The sequence below is a fragment of the Geotrypetes seraphini genome, chromosome 4, assembly GCF_902459505.1.
Source record: "Geotrypetes seraphini chromosome 4, aGeoSer1.1, whole genome shotgun sequence".
Classification (NCBI taxonomy): domain Eukaryota; kingdom Metazoa; phylum Chordata; class Amphibia; order Gymnophiona; family Dermophiidae; genus Geotrypetes; species Geotrypetes seraphini.
Genome location: NC_047087.1, coordinates 275,877,753 through 275,897,157, shown reverse-complemented (window position 1 = coordinate 275,897,157; position 19,405 = coordinate 275,877,753). Strand labels below are relative to the sequence as shown.

Genomic DNA, 19,405 nt, shown 5'->3' with positions numbered 1-19,405 from the left:
AGTTATGTGAAACGCTGGCCACCGTCTTGGTGTACCGATCAACTGAGAAGATAAGTGGACATTTCCTCTATCTTTTTGAACGAAACAGCCCTGTTTTAAGTTTACATATTGTGGGAGCAAGATTGGAGGTTTTTTGCCAGTGAGGTGTTCGCCCAACCACCTTGGACCACCATTGTGGTGGTGGAAGGGTTCCAGTCTGAGGCTTTTTCCTCCATTCATTTGAAGCTCCCTTTATTGAAACTGTAGCAGTACTGTTCACTTTTTGCGACATCTATCATATTGTTTTTGTGAAAGTGTATATCCTACCTTAGATTCCCCACCATCTGCAGATGCTCTCGCTGAATTTTTTTAACAACAAAATCAATAATTTGAGATCCAAACTAACGGTCTCCACAACCAACCATTTGAACTACCCAGTTGATCAATTCAAAGTTGAACCTAGGGTAGATATGTCCTTGAATAATTTTACTACTCCTTCCTGGCAACAATTCTGCAAATTTTATATGAAATACGCTGATTCCTATTGCAGATTATACTGCTGCCCACCAAATATTATGAAAGTTGCTCCAGTCACCTTCAAAGCCAAGCTATACAATTGGCTTTCCTCTCTATTACTGACCGGTACATTTCCCGAGGATCTAGGTCAGATTTTGATCACACCGATTGTAAAAAATCCTAAGGAATCTATTAAGTTGACATCAAATTACAGACCTATTGTGAGCACTCCCTTATTCATAAAGCTGATGGAAGGTTTGGTCAACCAGGACTTAGTAATGTATTTGGACAAATTTAGCATACTACAAGACAATCAGTCAGGTTTTCGATCTGGGTTAATACCGAAACAGTCATTGCATCATTGCTAGATTTCCTTCATGCCTTATTCAGCCAAGGTACAAGTGCACTAGTTCTGCAATTAGACTTAAGTAGTGCCTTCTATTTGGTCGATCATGCTATTCTGGTTGACTGTTTGGAGTCAATTGGTCTTTCAGGTAATGTGTTAAAATGGTTTCAGGGTTTTTTGAGTAAACGATCGTTATCAAGTCGATAGTGATAATAAACAATCCTGCAGCTGGGTAAACTCTTGCAGAGTTTCGTAGGGCTCTCCTCTATCCCCTAACATTTACCTTGCCTCATTGGGGAACTTATTGCAAAGCTTAAAAGTCACATTTTATATCTATGCAGATGATATCACTATAGTTATTCCTCTTACAACCCTGTCTTCTGAGACAAAGAATCATTCATTTTAAAGCAATTATGGATGACCGAATTCAAATTGAAACTCAGCTCAGACAAAACCAAATTTTTCTTGGCAAGCCCAAATAATAAAATTAAGGACTCATCGATTTTTCTGAATGGATAGGCCTTCCCTATTGACTATTCCATAAAAATTCTGGGACTGACCCTGGATCGACACCTTACTCTAAATGTACACACAGATTTATTGGTTAGGAAATACTTCTCGATATTATGGAAACTCAGAACCATCAGAAAATATTTTGAAGCAGTATCATTCCACTTATTGGTTCAATCTTCCATTTTAAGCATGCTTGATTATTGTAACATCATTTATTTGGGTACCATCAAAAAAAACCTTCAAAGACTCCGAGTTATTCAAAAGTTAACAGATACAATTAAGTGTAATGATCCAAAATTGAGTAAATATACCCTTATGTGAACACTTTGAAGAAGAAACTTCCAACAGGAAGATTAACAAAAACATATGAGCATATGAATAGACTAATTACAATGAATTATTAATACCATTTAGACTTAGAAAGTTATCCAGCCTGAGCTATTTACATTTATAAAAACGAATAGTGAGATTTAAGGAGAGATCTTCATATTTCCTAAATAACAAAAACTGTATTCTACCATAAGAAAACAGAAAGTTAGGAGTTATCTTTCCAGTTTTGTGTTATTCATTTCAGAGCAATAGAAATTAAGAACAAAAATCAAATAAAGAGGCATAGAGAGAGATTTCCATATAATAATTTTAAAAGATATCTTATGCTTAAACTCCAATATGGCTGTAATTTTGGACCAGATATTTAACCAGAAAGAAAAAAATATTATTACATTCAAAGATTATCTCTCCCCCACCCCTCTCACACACACACACTTTTAAGCAGCTACCACTGAGGTAACTGCCCTGAAGTCTATAACGATTTAAAGGGCTTCAGGGCTTTTGATGTGCAGAGACCGCTAGTGCGGCTTTGTGAAAGAGGGGGGTATATGTTTACGTGCCCCTTTGTGACATAGAAATCATCATTAGAGGTGCCACATTTAAGAGATTTAATGGGTGCTGGGGATTTCATTGCTCACCTTTGGACAGGGGATTCAACAGTCTGAACCTTAGCTTACTTTTAGCAGTGAAACAAATTAATTTAATAAAATAAGTGCACCTTTCTAGATTTAGGGGCATGAATGCCGGTTACATATATAACTAAATATGTCTTACTGATATGCATTTTTTTCTGTCATAAATCTATGTTCTTTTAATGTAAGTATCAAAGCTAAGATTCTTAATGTATACACTATATAAAGGCAAAAGTTTCAAGTTTAACGTACTGTAATGCTGCTAATTGAATCTCATTCATTCTTCAGTTCATATTAACTGCCTTATTAAGCATGGAATTAGCCATTATTCTGTCTTTAGAATTAATCTTCAGATAAGTGCTTAATTTCCTTTCAGTCTCTAAAAGCTTTTACAAAGTTTGTTTTATAGGTCTTTGGAAACTGTGAGAACACTTCTACATTCAGAAAGCAGGCTTGTTTGGTATTTACCACTGTCTGTTGGGAGAAAAATTGCTATACTTATAAAATCTTTAAGCTTTATTGTAACATTTTAAAGAACCAGCATTTAAGTTATTTACCAAGGTACTTTTTTAAGTCAATACAAGCTTGCTTCCATGATTTGAATTTCAATATATGTAGTATATTTTAAAACGGCTAAGGACTTCTGGTTTGTTCATCATTCCCATCATGGTATGACAAAGCATAAAGATATGGTATAACGGTACCAATGCATTTTGTTTTCTTCTGTCATGCCATGCACTGGGATACTTTTCTCTAGCAGGAAAGCATCCAAATGAATGATGGTCCCCACACTGCCAGGAATTTCAGCTCAGGTGCAAAATTCTACAATTCTCCCCAGGCAACATAAAATACGTTAATACAAAAATATAAATCAATAAACCAACACGGTAGCGTATCCCTTATCTGGTGTGCATAGTCAAAGTAATCTGTACAACCATTCATGCAGCTTGTGTGCATTAAATCAGTGTTGCCCAACCCTCTCCTGAAGGAACCAGGTTGGTTTTCAGGACACCCGTAATAATTCTACGTGAAATATTTATTTATTTATTTTTATTTAATTATTTATATTCTGCATATTTAATCATTTATATTCTGCATATCCACCCATAATAACAGTACATGAAATATTTATGTATTTTATTATTTATATTCTGCATATCCTACAATTCTATGTGGGTTACAAATTATTCAGGTAATCAAGCATTTTTCCCTATCTGTTCCAGTGGGCTCACACTCTTTCTAATGTGTCTGGGGCACTGGGGGATTAAATGACTTGCCCAGGGTCACAAGGAGCAGTGTGGGATTTGAACCCACAACCCTAGGATGCTGGGGCTGTAGCTCCAACCACTGCATCACACACTCCCCACAAATATATTTGCATATATACATTGGAGATTCAGAGGTTCGGTAAGTCTTGTGGTAGAGCTGCAGTTCTATTGCAAAACACCACAGCATGCAAATCACTGCCCCATTAAAATCACAGTGATAAGTTGCAGCTCACTGATAAATGTCACCTTTCCTGACTTTTCTTATCACAGCCTGAGTGGTGATTGGCACTTACAAGAGGAATGACATTTAAAAAAAGTCTGCAGGCAAGCATGCTCTGGCATTTCTCCTGTCCTGACTCCAAATGACTATGGTGTCAAATGGAACCTCCCAATTCAAACCCTTCCCCCCCAAACGATCGCTAGTATGTGGGGCACCCTCTACCCATTACCCCTCTAACCCTATTTTTAAAAATCCCTGATGTCTAGCGGCACCCCTCCCACCCCCACCCCTGCCTTCAAATGTGAAGAACAAAAAAAAATATCCCATGGCCTCCCCGGTGCCTAGTGGGGACCCCACACTTGACCCTCACTCAGGTCCCCCCCCAAGCACCTTACCTCAAGCAAGAACTTCTGCCTCTGGAGGTATCATTCTCAAAATGGTGGTTCTCTTCCTTGCCCATTGCATTTTGGGATAGAATGAGTGGGAACAAATCTTTCATATAAGGGAATTTTTGCAAACTGGCCCCATTTGGAGCATTCCCGGCCAGGACCTACCTAAGAATATGTGTTAAGGTGATTTAATGCACTTCAATACCAGCCCCATTACTTTCCGAGCAGCCTATTTACTACCCCCCAAATTCTGTACGTAGCGTCATAAGTTGCATATGCAAATTGGTATGCCCAGCCAGTTTGCACATGCAACTTGTTTGGCACGATCAATCGGTGCAAATAAATGGCGACACCATAATTGGCGCTAACTGGCACTAATTAGAAGTTGCACGCACAGTTTGGTAGGCGCATTCTAGAAAGTGGTGCGCAAATCTCAAAAGGCAGTATGGACAGGGGAGGAGTGTGGGTGGATCATGGGCATTCCTAAAAGTTAGGCACTCTGTTATAGAATATACCTGATCTGCACACAACCTAGGCATGGGCATTTAGGCCTGGTTTTCCTTGGCCTGAATGGGTGCACCTAAATGTTAAGCCACGTATGGCTGCTAAGCGCAATCCTGTATAAAGCAGGACATAGGTGCCAACTTTTTAAAATTATTGGGGGTGTTAAACAGCACAGAAATGTCTTCTCCCTAGACAACGTCAAGGAGTTATTTCAATATTGGGGGAGACTTTTATAGAATCACTCTAAGTGCCGTGCTGATTGACGCTGATTTTTTTTTTAATATATATATCATATGTATAATTTGGACCAATGTGCTTAACTCAAATTAATATTCATACAGCACTAAGGGCTCCTTTTATCAAGGTGCGTTACGGGGGTTAGCGCGTCGGACATTTCATCACGCGCTAACCCCCGCGGCACACCAAAAAACTAATGCCTCGTCAATGGAGGCGTTAGCGACTAGCGCGGCAGGCGGTTGAACGCGCGTTAACCGCCTACCACAGCTTGATAAAAGGAGCCTTCAATTCTGTAAAAGGCTTTTGTGAGAGAATAGTTCATTCAGCTGTTCTATTGAAAGTGTCTGAATGTTAGACACCCTCAATGGACTCTTCACTTCCTGTAGACCCACCTAAATACTCAAAAATTTCATTGTGTCAGGCTTTACGCACTACTTCCTCACTGGGTCTTGTTACTTGATATCAACTTTGAATATGTTACTTTCACCGCCTTAAGTTAATATAGATGTTTAAATACTTAGCTTATATTGTGGTCTAAATTTCAGGGACTGTATCGCCCATAGAACTCAAATTAATATGCATTAATGTGTATAAACATGCGTTAACTGGTTAATGTTTCTTTTTGCTCATATTCTAAGATGTACAAGTAAGTTGTAAAAGGGGTGGCTTAAGATTCTTTGGAAGTATGAATATATTAATTCATACACTATTGGTTTCTTCTGTTTCAACTGTAAACCGCTTAGAACTTCACGGTACAGCGGTATATAAGAAATAAAATTATTATTATTATTATTTTCCTTTAATTTTAAAAATAATACATTTTCACGGCTCATGAATTTTTTTCCCTTTTTATATTACCAGTCTTAATAACAGTTTTGGAAAAGAGGAATTAATATTTTGTGTTTTGTTTATTATACAAAAAAATATTTTTTTTTTTTAAAAAAGCATTGTGGTCACACTTGAAATAAGATTACCATCTCAGCCACTCTAGGATCACTGCGCAGTATGTTTAAAAGTGATAGTACAGACCTTTTTGATGGTGTCTGGCTGCAGAGTTCACTTTTGTTGAGTTACGCATTGGCTTATGGCATGCCTCTCAGATGGCTGCGCCTGCAGAGACTAGATAACCTAGGAGGCAGGGAAGTGAATAAAACTGAGAAAAATGCTACGGTAGTTGAGATAGAATGAAGGTTCATGTTGCCAAAGCCCCATATTGAACTGGTCTTGAATTCAACTAAAAAGGGGAACGCTGTGGGACAAAACAAAATAGTAATATTTATTTATTTCCCTCTTTTATCTGTCCTGATGGGCTCAATGCAGTGTTAAGTGACTTCCTTAGGGTCACGAGGCTTGAACCTGCAACTTCAGGGTACTAAGACTGCAGTCCTAACCACTGGGCCACGCCGTATACGCTAGAACAGGGCTGCCCAAGTCCGGTCCTCGAGATCTACTGGCAGGCCAGGTTTTCTGGATATCCGCAATGAATATGAATGAGAAGAGATTTGCCTGCACTGCTTTCTTGGTATGCAAATCTCTCTCATGCATGTTCATTGTGGATATCCAGAAAACCTGGCCTGCCAGTAGATCTCGAGGACCGGACTTGGCCAGCCCTGTGCTAGAACATATACCATCATTTATTTTTGCTGAAGCTTTCTCTTGTGCATGTATTACTAGCTCTCCTTTTGTTTTCCTAATAAGCATTGTATAGGACCCTTTTATAAATTGCAGTAAAAAAAAAAAAGGGGGGGGAGCTTAATATGTCCTAACATGGGGCTTTCCTGTGGGCTAAGCCCATTTTTGTTTCAGTTACATAATCGGCTATTTTTCTTTTCGTCAGTCCAGTGCTAACGCTTCATTAGTGCCCCCAGACCGGCTAATATTAAAGCAGGATCACTTACTGCCTCCGATATAGGAAGTGGTAAATGTTCTCAGGTTAAACCTGCCTTAACTAGTTAGCACATGCTTATATGAGCATGCTAGCTGGTTACTGTCTCCCATCCCATTCCCCGTCCATGCCATGCTCCCTCCCAAGAAAGAATTAAAAAAGAAAAAAAAATCAATTGCAAATGCAAACAGAAACATTAACACAGGAGCCTTTAGCATATCCTGCAGTAGTTGTTCTTCAGTGCACTAAGCCCACACAAAGGCTTAGTCACCTCTATATTTGTACAGTTTTCTTAACAATAAACATACATCTAAAGTGACTATATTTCCTTTACTGAGAAATGTGCTTCCCTGCTGCTAATGTTTTATAATATTAATATTACGACAACATATTTTTCCACTAAAGACTGACTTGTCAGCACATTCATTTTGATCCATTCATATGATAGGACCTGCTTAGTCAACAGATTGAAAAAATATGCAGATGTCTGGCTTAGACAATAACACAGTTAGTATGTTCAGTAAATACCCTTATCATCCCCTTCTACAAAGAGAGGGAGAGTGTGGCGCAGTGGTTAAAGCTACAGCCACAGCATCCTGAGGTGGTGGGATCAAAACCACGCTGTTCCTTGTGACCCTGGGCAAGTCACTTAATCCTCCCCCCCCCCCCATTGCCCCAGGTACATTAGATAGATTGTGAGCCCACCAGGACAGATAGGGAAAAATGCCTGAGTACCTGAATAAATTCATGTAAACTGTTCTGAGCGCCCCTGGGAGAATAGTATAGAAAATTGATTAAATGAATAGTGTAAAAAGTTTCAGCCTCTGATAACCAGAGCTGGTATTGTGACATCATAATGCCTTATTCCATCAGTGCCTACAAGCCAACCTCATCGGTGATATCACAATGGCTTCATTGTTCTATACTTGGCTCATTTCTGCTACATTTTGATTTTTAGAGTGGCGCAGTGGTTAAAGCAACAGCCTCATTATCCTGAGGCTGTTGCTTTAATTAAGTTCACGCTACATTTTGGTGTGGGTTTTCCCAAGTGTTGCAAATATAGGGTTAAGAGCCTAGGTTAAAAGAGGAATATCTTGGATGTCATCTTTGTGTGTAAGTATGTCTGTAAATGAGTATGGGGCATTTAGAGGTTATAGAATGTGTGGCACATGCTGCATTCCAAAAGCCTTTCCACCCATCTTATACCCCCCACAGTATATACGGTATGTGTATGTCAATGACTGTGTGTTTGTGAGCTGGGGGGTGCAGCTATTTGCAGAGAGGGTGTGGGAATGGCACAGTGTGTTTGAAAGGATTAGTTAAGGGACATTTATGTGGATTGATTTAGGGGGTGCTGTACGGTAGGTAGTATATTGGGTGGAATACCATCCTTTGCCATTTGTCTTCATTGTCTGTACTTGCCTTTCCGTCTCTGAGTTACATTGCTGGGAGGAGGAGTCAACAACATTTTGTATCATTTGCATTGTAGCTGTCAGGCACGTGTGATGTTCCCAGACTCAGTAACATATACTGTGGAATTCACTAACCTGCAGTGCTGAGGTACCAAATGCTAGCGAATGCGGTGGAAAAAGCTTCCTTAAGGAAAATATATTGCAAATGTTCTAATTTACTATAGGTGAATAAAGGCTAGATTTACTAAAAGGTGCCACTACATTATTGTGCATTAACAGATATTAACCCTTTTTTTTTTTTCTCCTGTGGGACATATTTACTAATTCAGTCCTAGATATGCCCTTGAGTCAAGCTGATAGCTGGAAACCACACAATGAGACACCCTCCCCCTTATGATTTTCTAGGCATAATACAGGAGTGGTTTGCCATTGCCTTCTCCCAAGGCATGAAGGATTAAGTGACTTGCCCAAGGCAACAAGGAGTTGCTGTGGGATTTGAACCTGGGTTCTCTGATCTCTTCATTAGGCTACCCCTCCAAATGATAACATTATTAGCCACTCTACTGTAACAGGGCAATTCAGTACACCTTGCTTTTAGACTGTGTGACTGAAATGCATTCAGGTATAGTTGGGAATTGACCTCAGGTTTGGAAAGGTCAATAATTAAACCTAATATAAATCCTAAATGATTATTTTATTTTGCTTTTATTTTTAATTGTTTTAAAACAAAATCAAGGTTGTTTTTATGTTTAATGCACTAAAATAATTTAATGAAACCAACTACTTAGTGACATTAATGTAACAAATTTGCATTTTAAGGTATGCCGATATGAGAAGACAGATTGGTTTTGAGATCAGAGACATGTGGTATAATCTTGGTGAGTAAATGTAATTTATTTATTTCTCTGTTTACATTTGCAACTGCAATAATTTAAATGTAAGGCTTTTATTGGGCTTTATTAACTATCTTTGTGCCCCCTTTACAAAGGCATGGTAATGGGCTGCAATGCATTTGCCATGCTGGGACTTGTTATCGCGGCTTTGTAAAAGGGGCCCTTTTTTGAAGACATTCGGCCGAGGTACATGTATTTAGAACATATAAGAACATAAGAATTGCCGCTGCTGGGTCAGAGCAGTGGTCCATCGTGCCCAGCAGTCCGCTCCCGCGGCGGCCCTTTGGTCAAAGACCAGTGCCCTAACTAAGACTAGCCCTACCTGCGTACATTCCAGTTCAGCAGGAACTTGTCTAACTTTGTCTTGAATCCCTGGAGGGTGTTTCCCCCTATAACAGCCTCCGGAAGAGCCTTCCAGTTTTCTACCACTCTCTGGGTGAAGAAGAACCTCCTTACGTTTGTACGGAATCTGTCCCCTTTTAACTTTAGAGAGTGCCCTCTCGTTCTCCCTACCTTGGAGAGGGTGAACAACCTGCCTTTATCTACTAAGTCTATTCATTGATATTTTGCATGTCTTTATTGTCTCTTTACTTTATTCGGTTACTTTCCCATGAAAACTGGATATTCTAAAACCATAATATTGCTCCCGACAGCCTTTTGGTGGTAGGGTTGGTGGAACAAGTACTAGCCAAGAAAGAGCAAAAGTATTAAAATGTTATTGATGAACGAGCTGTCACTAATTTAGACTATATTCCTAGGTTCTTCAAAGCATTTGCAATATAAATATTTAAACAAGCTCCAAAGATATCAGTAATAACGAGGCTAGAGGATTACTGTAATATGTTTGATTTCAAGACAATCTATTCAGTTTTTCAGCGAGTTTCTACTGAAATATAGCATTAGCCATGCCTATAGTGACGTTAAGCGCCATAAAGCGCCTACATAGGCACAATAACAGCACTTTTTATTTAGGCGCTGGTACACGCTTTAATTTTACCATATTTTTGCCATTTTAAATGGCATTTCTCAGTTAACCAAGGTGCACCTGCCATCAGCACCTAAGGGCTCCTTTTACTAAGCTGCGCCAGCAGTTTTAGCGCACGCTGCATTGCTGCATGCACTAGACGCTAATGCCAGTGTGTTAGTTCTTGGCGCGTAGCGCGGGGTTAGTGCACGCGCGGCTATGCAGCACACGCTAAAAACGCTAGCGCGCCTTGGTGAAAGGAACCCTAAGTTTTGGCGATGTTTATAGAATATCCCCCTAAATGCTCCGACACTCATAGAAATTCTACAAGCATTGGAGCAGCGTCGAAACGTTTAGCGCTCCAGACCATGGTAGAAACCTCTACCACAGCTTAGTAGAAGGGGGGAAGGGGGTAAGGTAATAGCTTTTTATTGAACTTATTTAATACATTTTTTTAATACTTTTCAGAGTCCCAAAACTCCTTTCTCAGGTCAAGACAGATCGAGCAAAAGGCTGATAATACCAGAACATATGGGTGAACCATACAAGCATTGCAATGATAGTTGGAAGAGTAAAGAAAGAAGGGGGGAGATATAGATGATCAGAAGGTGACAGCAGTAGAATTTTGTGATTCATAATGTGATGGGAAATTCTTTTATTAAATCCTTTCTAGTTAGTCTCAAAAGTCGCCTATTTTGACTTCAAAAGTCTTACTGTTCTGGGCTTCATGACTTTATGATTAGAATATTAAAAGGAAATTTTAAAATAATACATAGGAACATAAGAATGCTGTAGATAAAATGATAAAGATACTTTGAAACTAACAAGAAAGGACGCGACGTTCTGAGTTTCCTATTTCATTATGAACCACAAAATTCTCCTGCTTTGTCACATTCTGATTACTTATCTCTTCCCCCACCACCACCACAGAGAATTTTTTATGATTTATTTATATATTCTAGTACAGGGGTGCCCACACTTTTTTTGACTCGCGAGCTACTTTTAGAATGACCAAGTCAAAATGATCTACCAACAATAAAATTTTAAAAAAACACAATGCACACTGTACGCATAGAATTCTTAATTATCATTCCTATTCCGGGGTTTTTTCAAAGAGGTCAAAGCAGATGACTCTATGCACTGTCACCTCAGTAACAACCATACAAAAATAGACAAATACCCACCCCCTCCCTTTTTACTAAACCACAATAGCAGTTTTTAGCGCAGGGAGCTGCGCTGAATGCCCAGCGCTGCTCTCGATGCTCATAGGCTCCCTGCGCTAAAAAACACTATTGCGGTTTACTAAAAGGGGACCATATTGTAAAATATAGACAGCAGATATAAATTCAGACACATTTTGATCACTAAATTTAAAATAAAATCATTTTTCCTACCTTGTCTGGTGATTTCATGAGTCTCTGGTTGCACTTTCTTCTTCTGACTGTGCATCCAATCTTTCTTTCAGCCTTTCAGCTTCCTCTCCTCCACACCTCATTCCCTACCCCAACTTTTTCTTCCTCTCTCCCTGATCTTTCTTTCTTTCTCTCTTCATGCCCCCTTTCTTTTTTTCTGTTTCTCTTCTTTCCTTCTGTCTCCCTGCCTGCCACCTTTCTTTCTTTCTCCCTGCCCTTCCCCAAGCCACTGCCGCTGCCATCGGGAAACAGGACCCAAACCGCCACCAATGGATAACAGGCCCCAAAGCCGAAGCCGACTCCGCCCCATGCTCTCCCTGCTTCGGGCCGACCAGCATTCCTCTCCCCGGCGTCAAATCTGCCATCAGAGAGGAAGTTCCGCCCAGCCAGGCAGCGATTGGCTGGCCCGAACTTCCTCTCCGATGGCAGAATTGACGTCGGAGAGAGGAAGACTGATTGGCCCGATAGATTGCCAAGGCAAAGTGAATCCTAGGTGATCGACTCACTTTGCCTTGGCGAGCTACCCATCGATCGCGATCGACCTATTGGGCACCCCTGTTCTAGTATTTTGTCCTCTTCTCTTCATTCTGTCCTGACCTGAGGAACGAGACTTAGGCCTCAAACAAGTAACCAAAAAATGTAATAACTTAGTCCAACATTGTCGCTTATCAGCACGCCTGTTGTAATAATTTATTTTTCGATTTGTTTGTATCTGATGCAGCAGAGGGTGCCCAAGATCACAAGAAACGACTGGCCTTTGAAGCCCGACTTCCCTGGTTCTCTGTCCCACTGCTCTAACCATTAGGCTACTCTTCAACCTATAATGAGGGTGAGTGTGGTGCGGTGGTTGAAGCTACAGCCTCAGCACCCTGAGGTGGTGGGTTCAAACCCCCGCTGCTCCTTGTGACCTTGGGCAAGTCACTTAGGGCTCCTTTTACGAAGGTGCACTGGGGCCTTAATGCGCGGAATAGCGCGCGCTAAATTGACGCACACGCTAGCCGCTACCGCCTCCTTTTGAGCAGGCGGTAGATAGCGTGCGCTAATCCGGTGTGTGCGATAAAACTGCTAGCGCACCTTCGTAAAAGGAGCCCTTAATCTCCCCATTGCCCCAGGTACTTTAGATAGATTGTGAGCCCTCCCCTGCCCTCGCCGGGAAAAATGCTTGACTACCGGGAAAAATTCATGTAAACCGTTCTGAGCTCTTTTGGGAGAACGGTATAGAAAATTGAATGAATGAATGAGACAGTACCGCCACTTAATAATTTCAGAATAAAACTTTAAAGAATAGCTAATATAGGGTGCCATAGCAGATGAACCATCTAAGAGGGTAATATTATAGAAAAGCAAGATATACCACCTCCTTTAGTTCTCAAAGAGAGGGAGTAAAATACAATTATGTTTTACTTATTGAATTCTTGGTGCGTTGTGTCCCTCATGAATATACAGCAGCAATCAAATTTTGGAAAATACCTTATATTGTGCATTTTTTCCACAGAAACCAACAAAAAGGCCCCTTTTTTTCCCAGCATTATATCTTTTGTTTGCCGCTAGCATTGAGAAACTCTTTGTGACAGATATAGAACTTTATGACATTGATGTAGTTCTTGATGGATAGCTCTATGTCAGTAGCATTTGTTTTCTGAAACATTGCATCTGACACTTTTCTGGATTAATCCAAGAAAACTGTCAACTGAAACTGAAAACTGCATGTAGCAACTGAAAAAAAAAAAGAAGAAGAAGGAAGCGATACTTCTGATAATTGCATGCTTTCCCAGTTCATTAAACATTCATGACTTGCAGCAGCCCCACCCTTCTCATTTACATTTCTAGACCAGTCTGGGTTGGAGCAGCAGTCTGAAACCCAGGGAAGCCAGAGTTCAAATTCCACTGACATTCCTCATAATCCTGGGCACTTAACCCTTCATTGCCTCAGTAAAAAACTTAAATTGTAAGCCTTCCAGAGACAAGGAAATACCTACTGTTTACCTGAATATAACTCATCTTGAACTTCTATTGACAATATGTAAGCTGAAACCAAATTCCTTTCCCCCAGTGCAAAGTGGTTTTAAACAAATTCAATAGTGCTACATCAATTTATCATTTTTCTAACATGAAACAGTTGATAACTAGAAGCCTTTGCAGAGGAAAAGGAGCTTCTATAGGTCTGTGAACATCTGCTGACTTGTAAACCCACCAAGTATTTTTCAGGTTGCTACCACATAAAAATGTCTGCCAGGACTGGGACTAATGAACTTGCCACCCCCTCCTCCCCCATTTATGAAGCCGTGTTAGACTTTTTTTTATCGTCGGCCGCAGTAGCATTAGCTTCGAAGCTTATAGGAATTCTATGAGTGTCGGCGCTAATACCGCTGTGGCCAGTGATAAAAAAGCCTAACGTGGCTTTGTAAAAAGGGGGGAGGGGGAAATGAGGTAAACAGAAAGGTTGGAAAGAAGCTTTATCAGGGTATAGGCGATGGAGCCCACGTTTTCAAAACAGATGTTCCATTTCACAGGACACTTTTCAGCCGAGAACTAACTCTGATTGTATATTACAGTGGTACCCTGGATTACGAGCAATCCGTTCCAGGAGCATGCTCGTAATCCAAAATGCTCATTTATCAAAGCGAGTTTCCCCATAGGAAATAATGGAAATTCGCTTTGATGCGTTCCCCCCCCCCACAAGAACCGGCATTGCTCCCCCCGAAGGCCCCCCCTGCGATCCGGCACCCCCCCCCTGTGATTGGGCACCCCCCGCCACGATCCGGCACCCCCCCGATGCGATTGGGAACCCACCTCCCGCCACTTGTTACCCTCATCTGGGCACCGGCACCTGCATGTCCTGTGCTTGGTGCCGGTGCCCAAAGATCGGCCTCCTCTTCTGCTGGGCCTTGAGCGGGGGGGGGGGTGCCCGATGGGTGCCGGATCGCGTCGGGGTGGGGTGCCGGATTGCGGGGGGTTCCGGATCGCGGGGAGGAGTGTGCCGGATTGCGGGGAGGCGCTCGTAAATCGAGCCATGCACCCATACATCCAGGAAGGGGGTATATCTTTTGTTTTGGTATTATTCCTGATGGTAATGATGGATGGGGAGGGAATTTTTATCTTTTGTATAGATTCTGTGCTTATTTGATTATTATTATTGGTATGTAAATTGTATTGCACTTTTTGTTGGCATTATAAACTAAATAAAGTTATTTAAAAAAAACTTTTTTTAAGCTGCTGTTCAGGGCACTTTTTTATTTTTTTAACGCTGCTGGCACCTCCAGACCTGTCAAGATTTTGGAGCGTTAAAAAAAACGGCACTTCATTTTGTGAATCATCTGGGCATCGATCAGAGTGCTCATTTTAATACTGATGAGCTCATTGTAATCTATTTACATACAATTATCAGAGGCCTCTACAAACCAAGAAGCACCCCTTCCCTTCCCCTGTACCTTTTCAACTTTGGCGTGAGCAGCCACCGATTTGCTGGCTTCGGCGCTCTCTCTGATGTCACTTCTGGGACCCGCACCTAGGAAATGACATCAGAGAGGGCGCCAAAGCCAATGCGGGCAGTAAGTTGGTGGCTGCTTTCATCTAAGTTAAAAAGATACAGGGAAGGTGCACGTGGCAGGGGGGAAAGGGGGAAGGGCATCACCACCCCAGGCACATCTCACCCTTGGTACGCCACTGGATTGCAGAATAACATTTTGGTTGATGAGGCCAAACAAACCAGTCTCCAGCCTTGTTAACAAGCTTCATAGTTGCCGATGATGTGCTGGCAAGATATTGGTTGGTCCATGGCCCCACTGATCCATTCCACTACCTTTGTGTCAAACAAAGGAGTTTCAGGTTCCCTCTCCCCCTTTTACCTGTCTATTGTGTGGTTAAGTTGTACTCAGCATTAAAGTGGTTTCTTTAAAGGAAGTGGGCTTGGTAGAGAGATTTTATTTAGAATAAAAGGAAAATTATATTATATTTATATTTATTAGTTTTCAAAAGTAACCACAAACGTAATAATATATCAATATATAATATATCAGTGTGACAAAAACATATATTACAAAACATATTTTACAATAATATAATCATTATAAATATAAACATTGTAACAATATAATACTAAAATATGATCAACCCCCTCCCTTCATCATCTTCCCTCCCCTCTCCCAGAACTGCTAAAAAAAAAAAAAAAAAAATCACCAATAACAGTCAATGAAAACACGACTTCTTGCTGTTGGAGATAACGTGTTTAAAAAAGGTTGCCAAAGAGTGAACAACACTCATCCCTTCTTGGTTTCCCATTCAGAAAGATGTATACTTTCCATAATTAAAAGATGGAGCATATTGGAACGCCAATGACTATAAGTAGGATATAATGGTTAATCCAAAGAGAAAGAATGACCTTCAAGCCTGAAAGTGTGGCTCTTTTCAGAAAACCCTTAAGTCCACTGGGTATAGGATGTTTCATATCAAATGACTAAAATAAGCTGTAACTGTTACAATGCCATTTAGTATTCCACATTTCACCAACTCTAGAAAAAAAAAACTATAGACCAAAATTTATATACCCAAGGACAGAACCAGAACATATATAAAATCAGGGAAAAAATTAAGTTTACAGAATAATGATGGGGGTTACAACCCCCCAAACCACCCACAACGCTGCCGCGATCTGTATTAAGTAAAGTGGGGGGGCTCCCCAACAAAAACCCCCGTCGGAGCCCCTAAAAACTGTCATTTTCTTCGGCGCGCGCCTCCATCTTGCGCTCAGTTGTCGGCGCGCGCCTTTGTCTTCCGCGGTTTTGTCTCAACCACATAATAGCATTAGCAGCATAAGTAAGGAATGTACAATATGTTTTGGGGTTGTTTTTTTTTTTATTTATCATTTTCAAATTTACAAATTAAGTATCACTTGTACAGAAAGATATAGAAAAGCCAATAAAGTAATAAAGTATTCATTCTATCATCTTAAACATCAATAATAAGAAAATAAACATCAATAATAAGAAAATAGGAATGTACAGTATGTTAATAATTATTTGGCCACAGCTTGTGGGGCAACTAACCCAAGCTCCGATGCTCAGAGCACCAACACAGTATTAAATACTGTGTTGGGAGCGACTTTTTTTTTAAATCAGGTGATCTCAGCACAGTAGCTTACTATGCATGCTATTCGTGCAGAGGAGCCCCCGGTAAAAAGGGGAGGAACTGTGCCTGGCGCCTAATCAGAAGAGTACATCACTAAGCACAGCTCCTCCCATCCCCATCGGCTCCATCCATTTTTTTCCTGCCACAGCCGCTGCTCTCCCTCCTGCCAGCTCATCTTGATCATGGCTCTGGAGCCATGATCAGCAGAGCTGGAAGGTGAATCCCTGATCAGCTGAGCCAGCAGGACTCCCTGAATTGCCGATCAGCGGCTTCAGGGCTTCGCCTGCTGCTAATCTGATTGGGGATCCCCTGCCAGCTCAGCTGATCACGGCTCCAGAGCCGCAAACAGCTGAACAGGAGGGGAAACCCCAAAGCCACCTCTCATCAGCTGTGGGGAGTGACTCAGATGATTGGCAAAGCCTTTGACAGTGTACCACACAGACGTCTAATAAATAAACTGAGTGCTTGTGGGATGGGCCCCAAAGTGACGGGCTGGATCAGGAACTGGTTAAGTGGAAGATGACAGAGGGTAGTGATCAATGGAGATCGCTCTGAGGAAAGAGATGTTTCCAGCTGTGTGCCTCAAGGTTCTGTTCTTGGGCCTGTTCTTTTTAACATTTTTATAAGCAATATTGCTGAAGGGCTGTCGGGTAAGATTTGCCTCTTTGTGGATAACCACTTTAGAAATGCCCCTCCTTCTCTCCTCTGGTCAGGCTATAATTCCCTGTCCCTTTCTTTCCATCTCCTAGCATCTTCTTATCCCAGCTCTCTTCCCTCCTGCCCTCCTATGGGTCCATCTCTGATCCTCTATCCCCATGGTCCAACATTTTGCTCCCTCTCTTTTCTGGTTTTCTTCTTCCCTCCCCCTTGATGCTCAACAATGAAATGGAGGGAAAAAAAGAGAGATGATCCATCTTTCTGCCTTCCATCCATAGGCCTAACATTTCTCCCTCCCTCCCTTCCATCCCCAGATCCAACTTCTCTCCCTTTCTCTTTAAAACTACCTCCCATCCCATCTCTCCCCCTTCCTGCCTGCCTACCTCCCTTCCCCAGGTCCACCATTTCTCTCTTTCTCTTCCCAACAGTTCTCCCTTCAAGTATCTCTTTCCCTCTTCCTCCATACCATCCAAGGTCCAACTTCTCTCCCTTCAGACAATTGCCCACCATCTCTCTCTGTCCTCTATTTCTGGCCCCATAAGCTCGCCCCCCATGCCCAATCTGGCACTTGTTTTAATACCCTCCCCTTCTGTACTTAAAAGTCCAGAAGGCTTTCTTGGTCCAGTATGTTTTCTCCCTTCTCTCCGCGCCATGCATCTATACCTCACTCCTCTCACACCACCACGTCCAATAATTCTCTCTGTCCCTCCCTCCTCTCTCTGCCCAACAGTTCTCCTCTTTCTTCATCTCCCCATGTGCACCATCTTTTTCCCTCTCTCAGACACCCAATTCTTCCTTTCTATTCTCTCCCTTACCTCAGCATATCTTTCCCTCACTCCCTCCATTCTTCCATCTTATGGCTCATGCTCCCCTCCCTCTTTCCATCTGTGTCCTAAGGTCATGCCTCTCCCTCATTCCTTCCTTCCTTCATTTGTCCTGTTTGTGCTCCCTCCCTCTCCAGTCCCAACACGTCCTTCTTCCTCCCTCCTTTCTGTGCCGCGGGTGTTTACCTTCTTGCCGGCTCCCTCCTCCGTCTTGCTGCAGTATTCACTCAAAGCCGCGGGCAGTGGCTCCTACGCGCCTCCCGCGGCTGATCTAGAAGCCATCTCTCTGACATCGTGACATCAGAGGGAACGCTTCCGGGTCAGCCGCAGGAGGCACGTAGGAGCCGCTGCCCGCGGCTTTGAGCGAACACTAGAGCAAGATGGAGGAGGGAGCCGACAAGAAGGTAAACACCCGGGGGCGGCAGAGGAAAACGCCACTTCGCCCTTGAGTGGTGCCGCACAAAATATTTCATGGGGCCGCATACAGCCCGTGGGTTAGACACCCCTGGTTTAGACTGTCATCCAGGATAGCAGAATAAAAAATAAATACTATTTTCAGATTTACACAAAGATGCAGTTTCACATTAAGAGGCTTCTCTGCTGGTATAATGAAATTTTTCTGCACTGGCATAAGCATGTACTTTACAGTCCTAGTAAAGGTATGGAATTGTAGCCCACTTAATAAAGCTGATATACTCTCTTGCCGTTATGGGTCTGATGTGATTCACACAAATGTTTAATGTGTATGCATGCAAACGTGCTCGGTTTTATGAAATCCAAATTGAGTGCCTGTTTGATTCCCTATTGAATAGATTCCTAGTAATAGTACTTACTGCCTGTTCAGAAATATAAATAATATTATTATCCTTCTGAAGATTATGGATTTTAATAATAAGGATATGAAAATCATTGAACAGATCAGATGAAAAATGGGAAACAAAACCTATCATACATTAGGAATCCGTGCACTGTTTTAGAATTAGGATTATTTATCGAGGGAGTGGTGGGGTATTCTAATGTTTTGATGGTCATTAAATAAACATTTCCTTGTTTTAAGGTCAACATAAGATCAAGTTCATTCCAGAAATGGTGGGTCCAATGTTGGAAATGACACTAATTCCGGAAACCGAACTTCGAAAAGCAACCATTCCGATATTCTTTGACATGATGCAATGTGAATTCCATTCTACTAGAAGCTTCCAGATGGTAAGGATAACTGAAATGTAATCTATAAAGAGCAATACTAACATTTCAGTCTTGAAAAATATCTACTTAAAATTCATTTTTATATCAAGCA

At 41.5% G+C, this 19,405-nt stretch overlaps 1 protein-coding gene across 2 annotated transcripts in view; it reads left to right on the top strand.

Moving 5' to 3' along the window:
- The window catches only part of DOCK1 (dedicator of cytokinesis 1), a 926,077-nt gene that overhangs the window by 678,650 nt on the left and 228,022 nt on the right, over positions 1 to 19,405 (top strand). For both annotated transcript variants that reach the window (XM_033940914.1, XM_033940915.1), the window contains exons 32-33: positions 9,051 to 9,109; positions 19,166 to 19,314. In XM_033940914.1, coding sequence (XP_033796805.1) covers positions 9,051 to 9,109; positions 19,166 to 19,314 — 208 coding nt within the window. The remainder of the gene's footprint in view (positions 1 to 9,050; positions 9,110 to 19,165; positions 19,315 to 19,405) is intronic.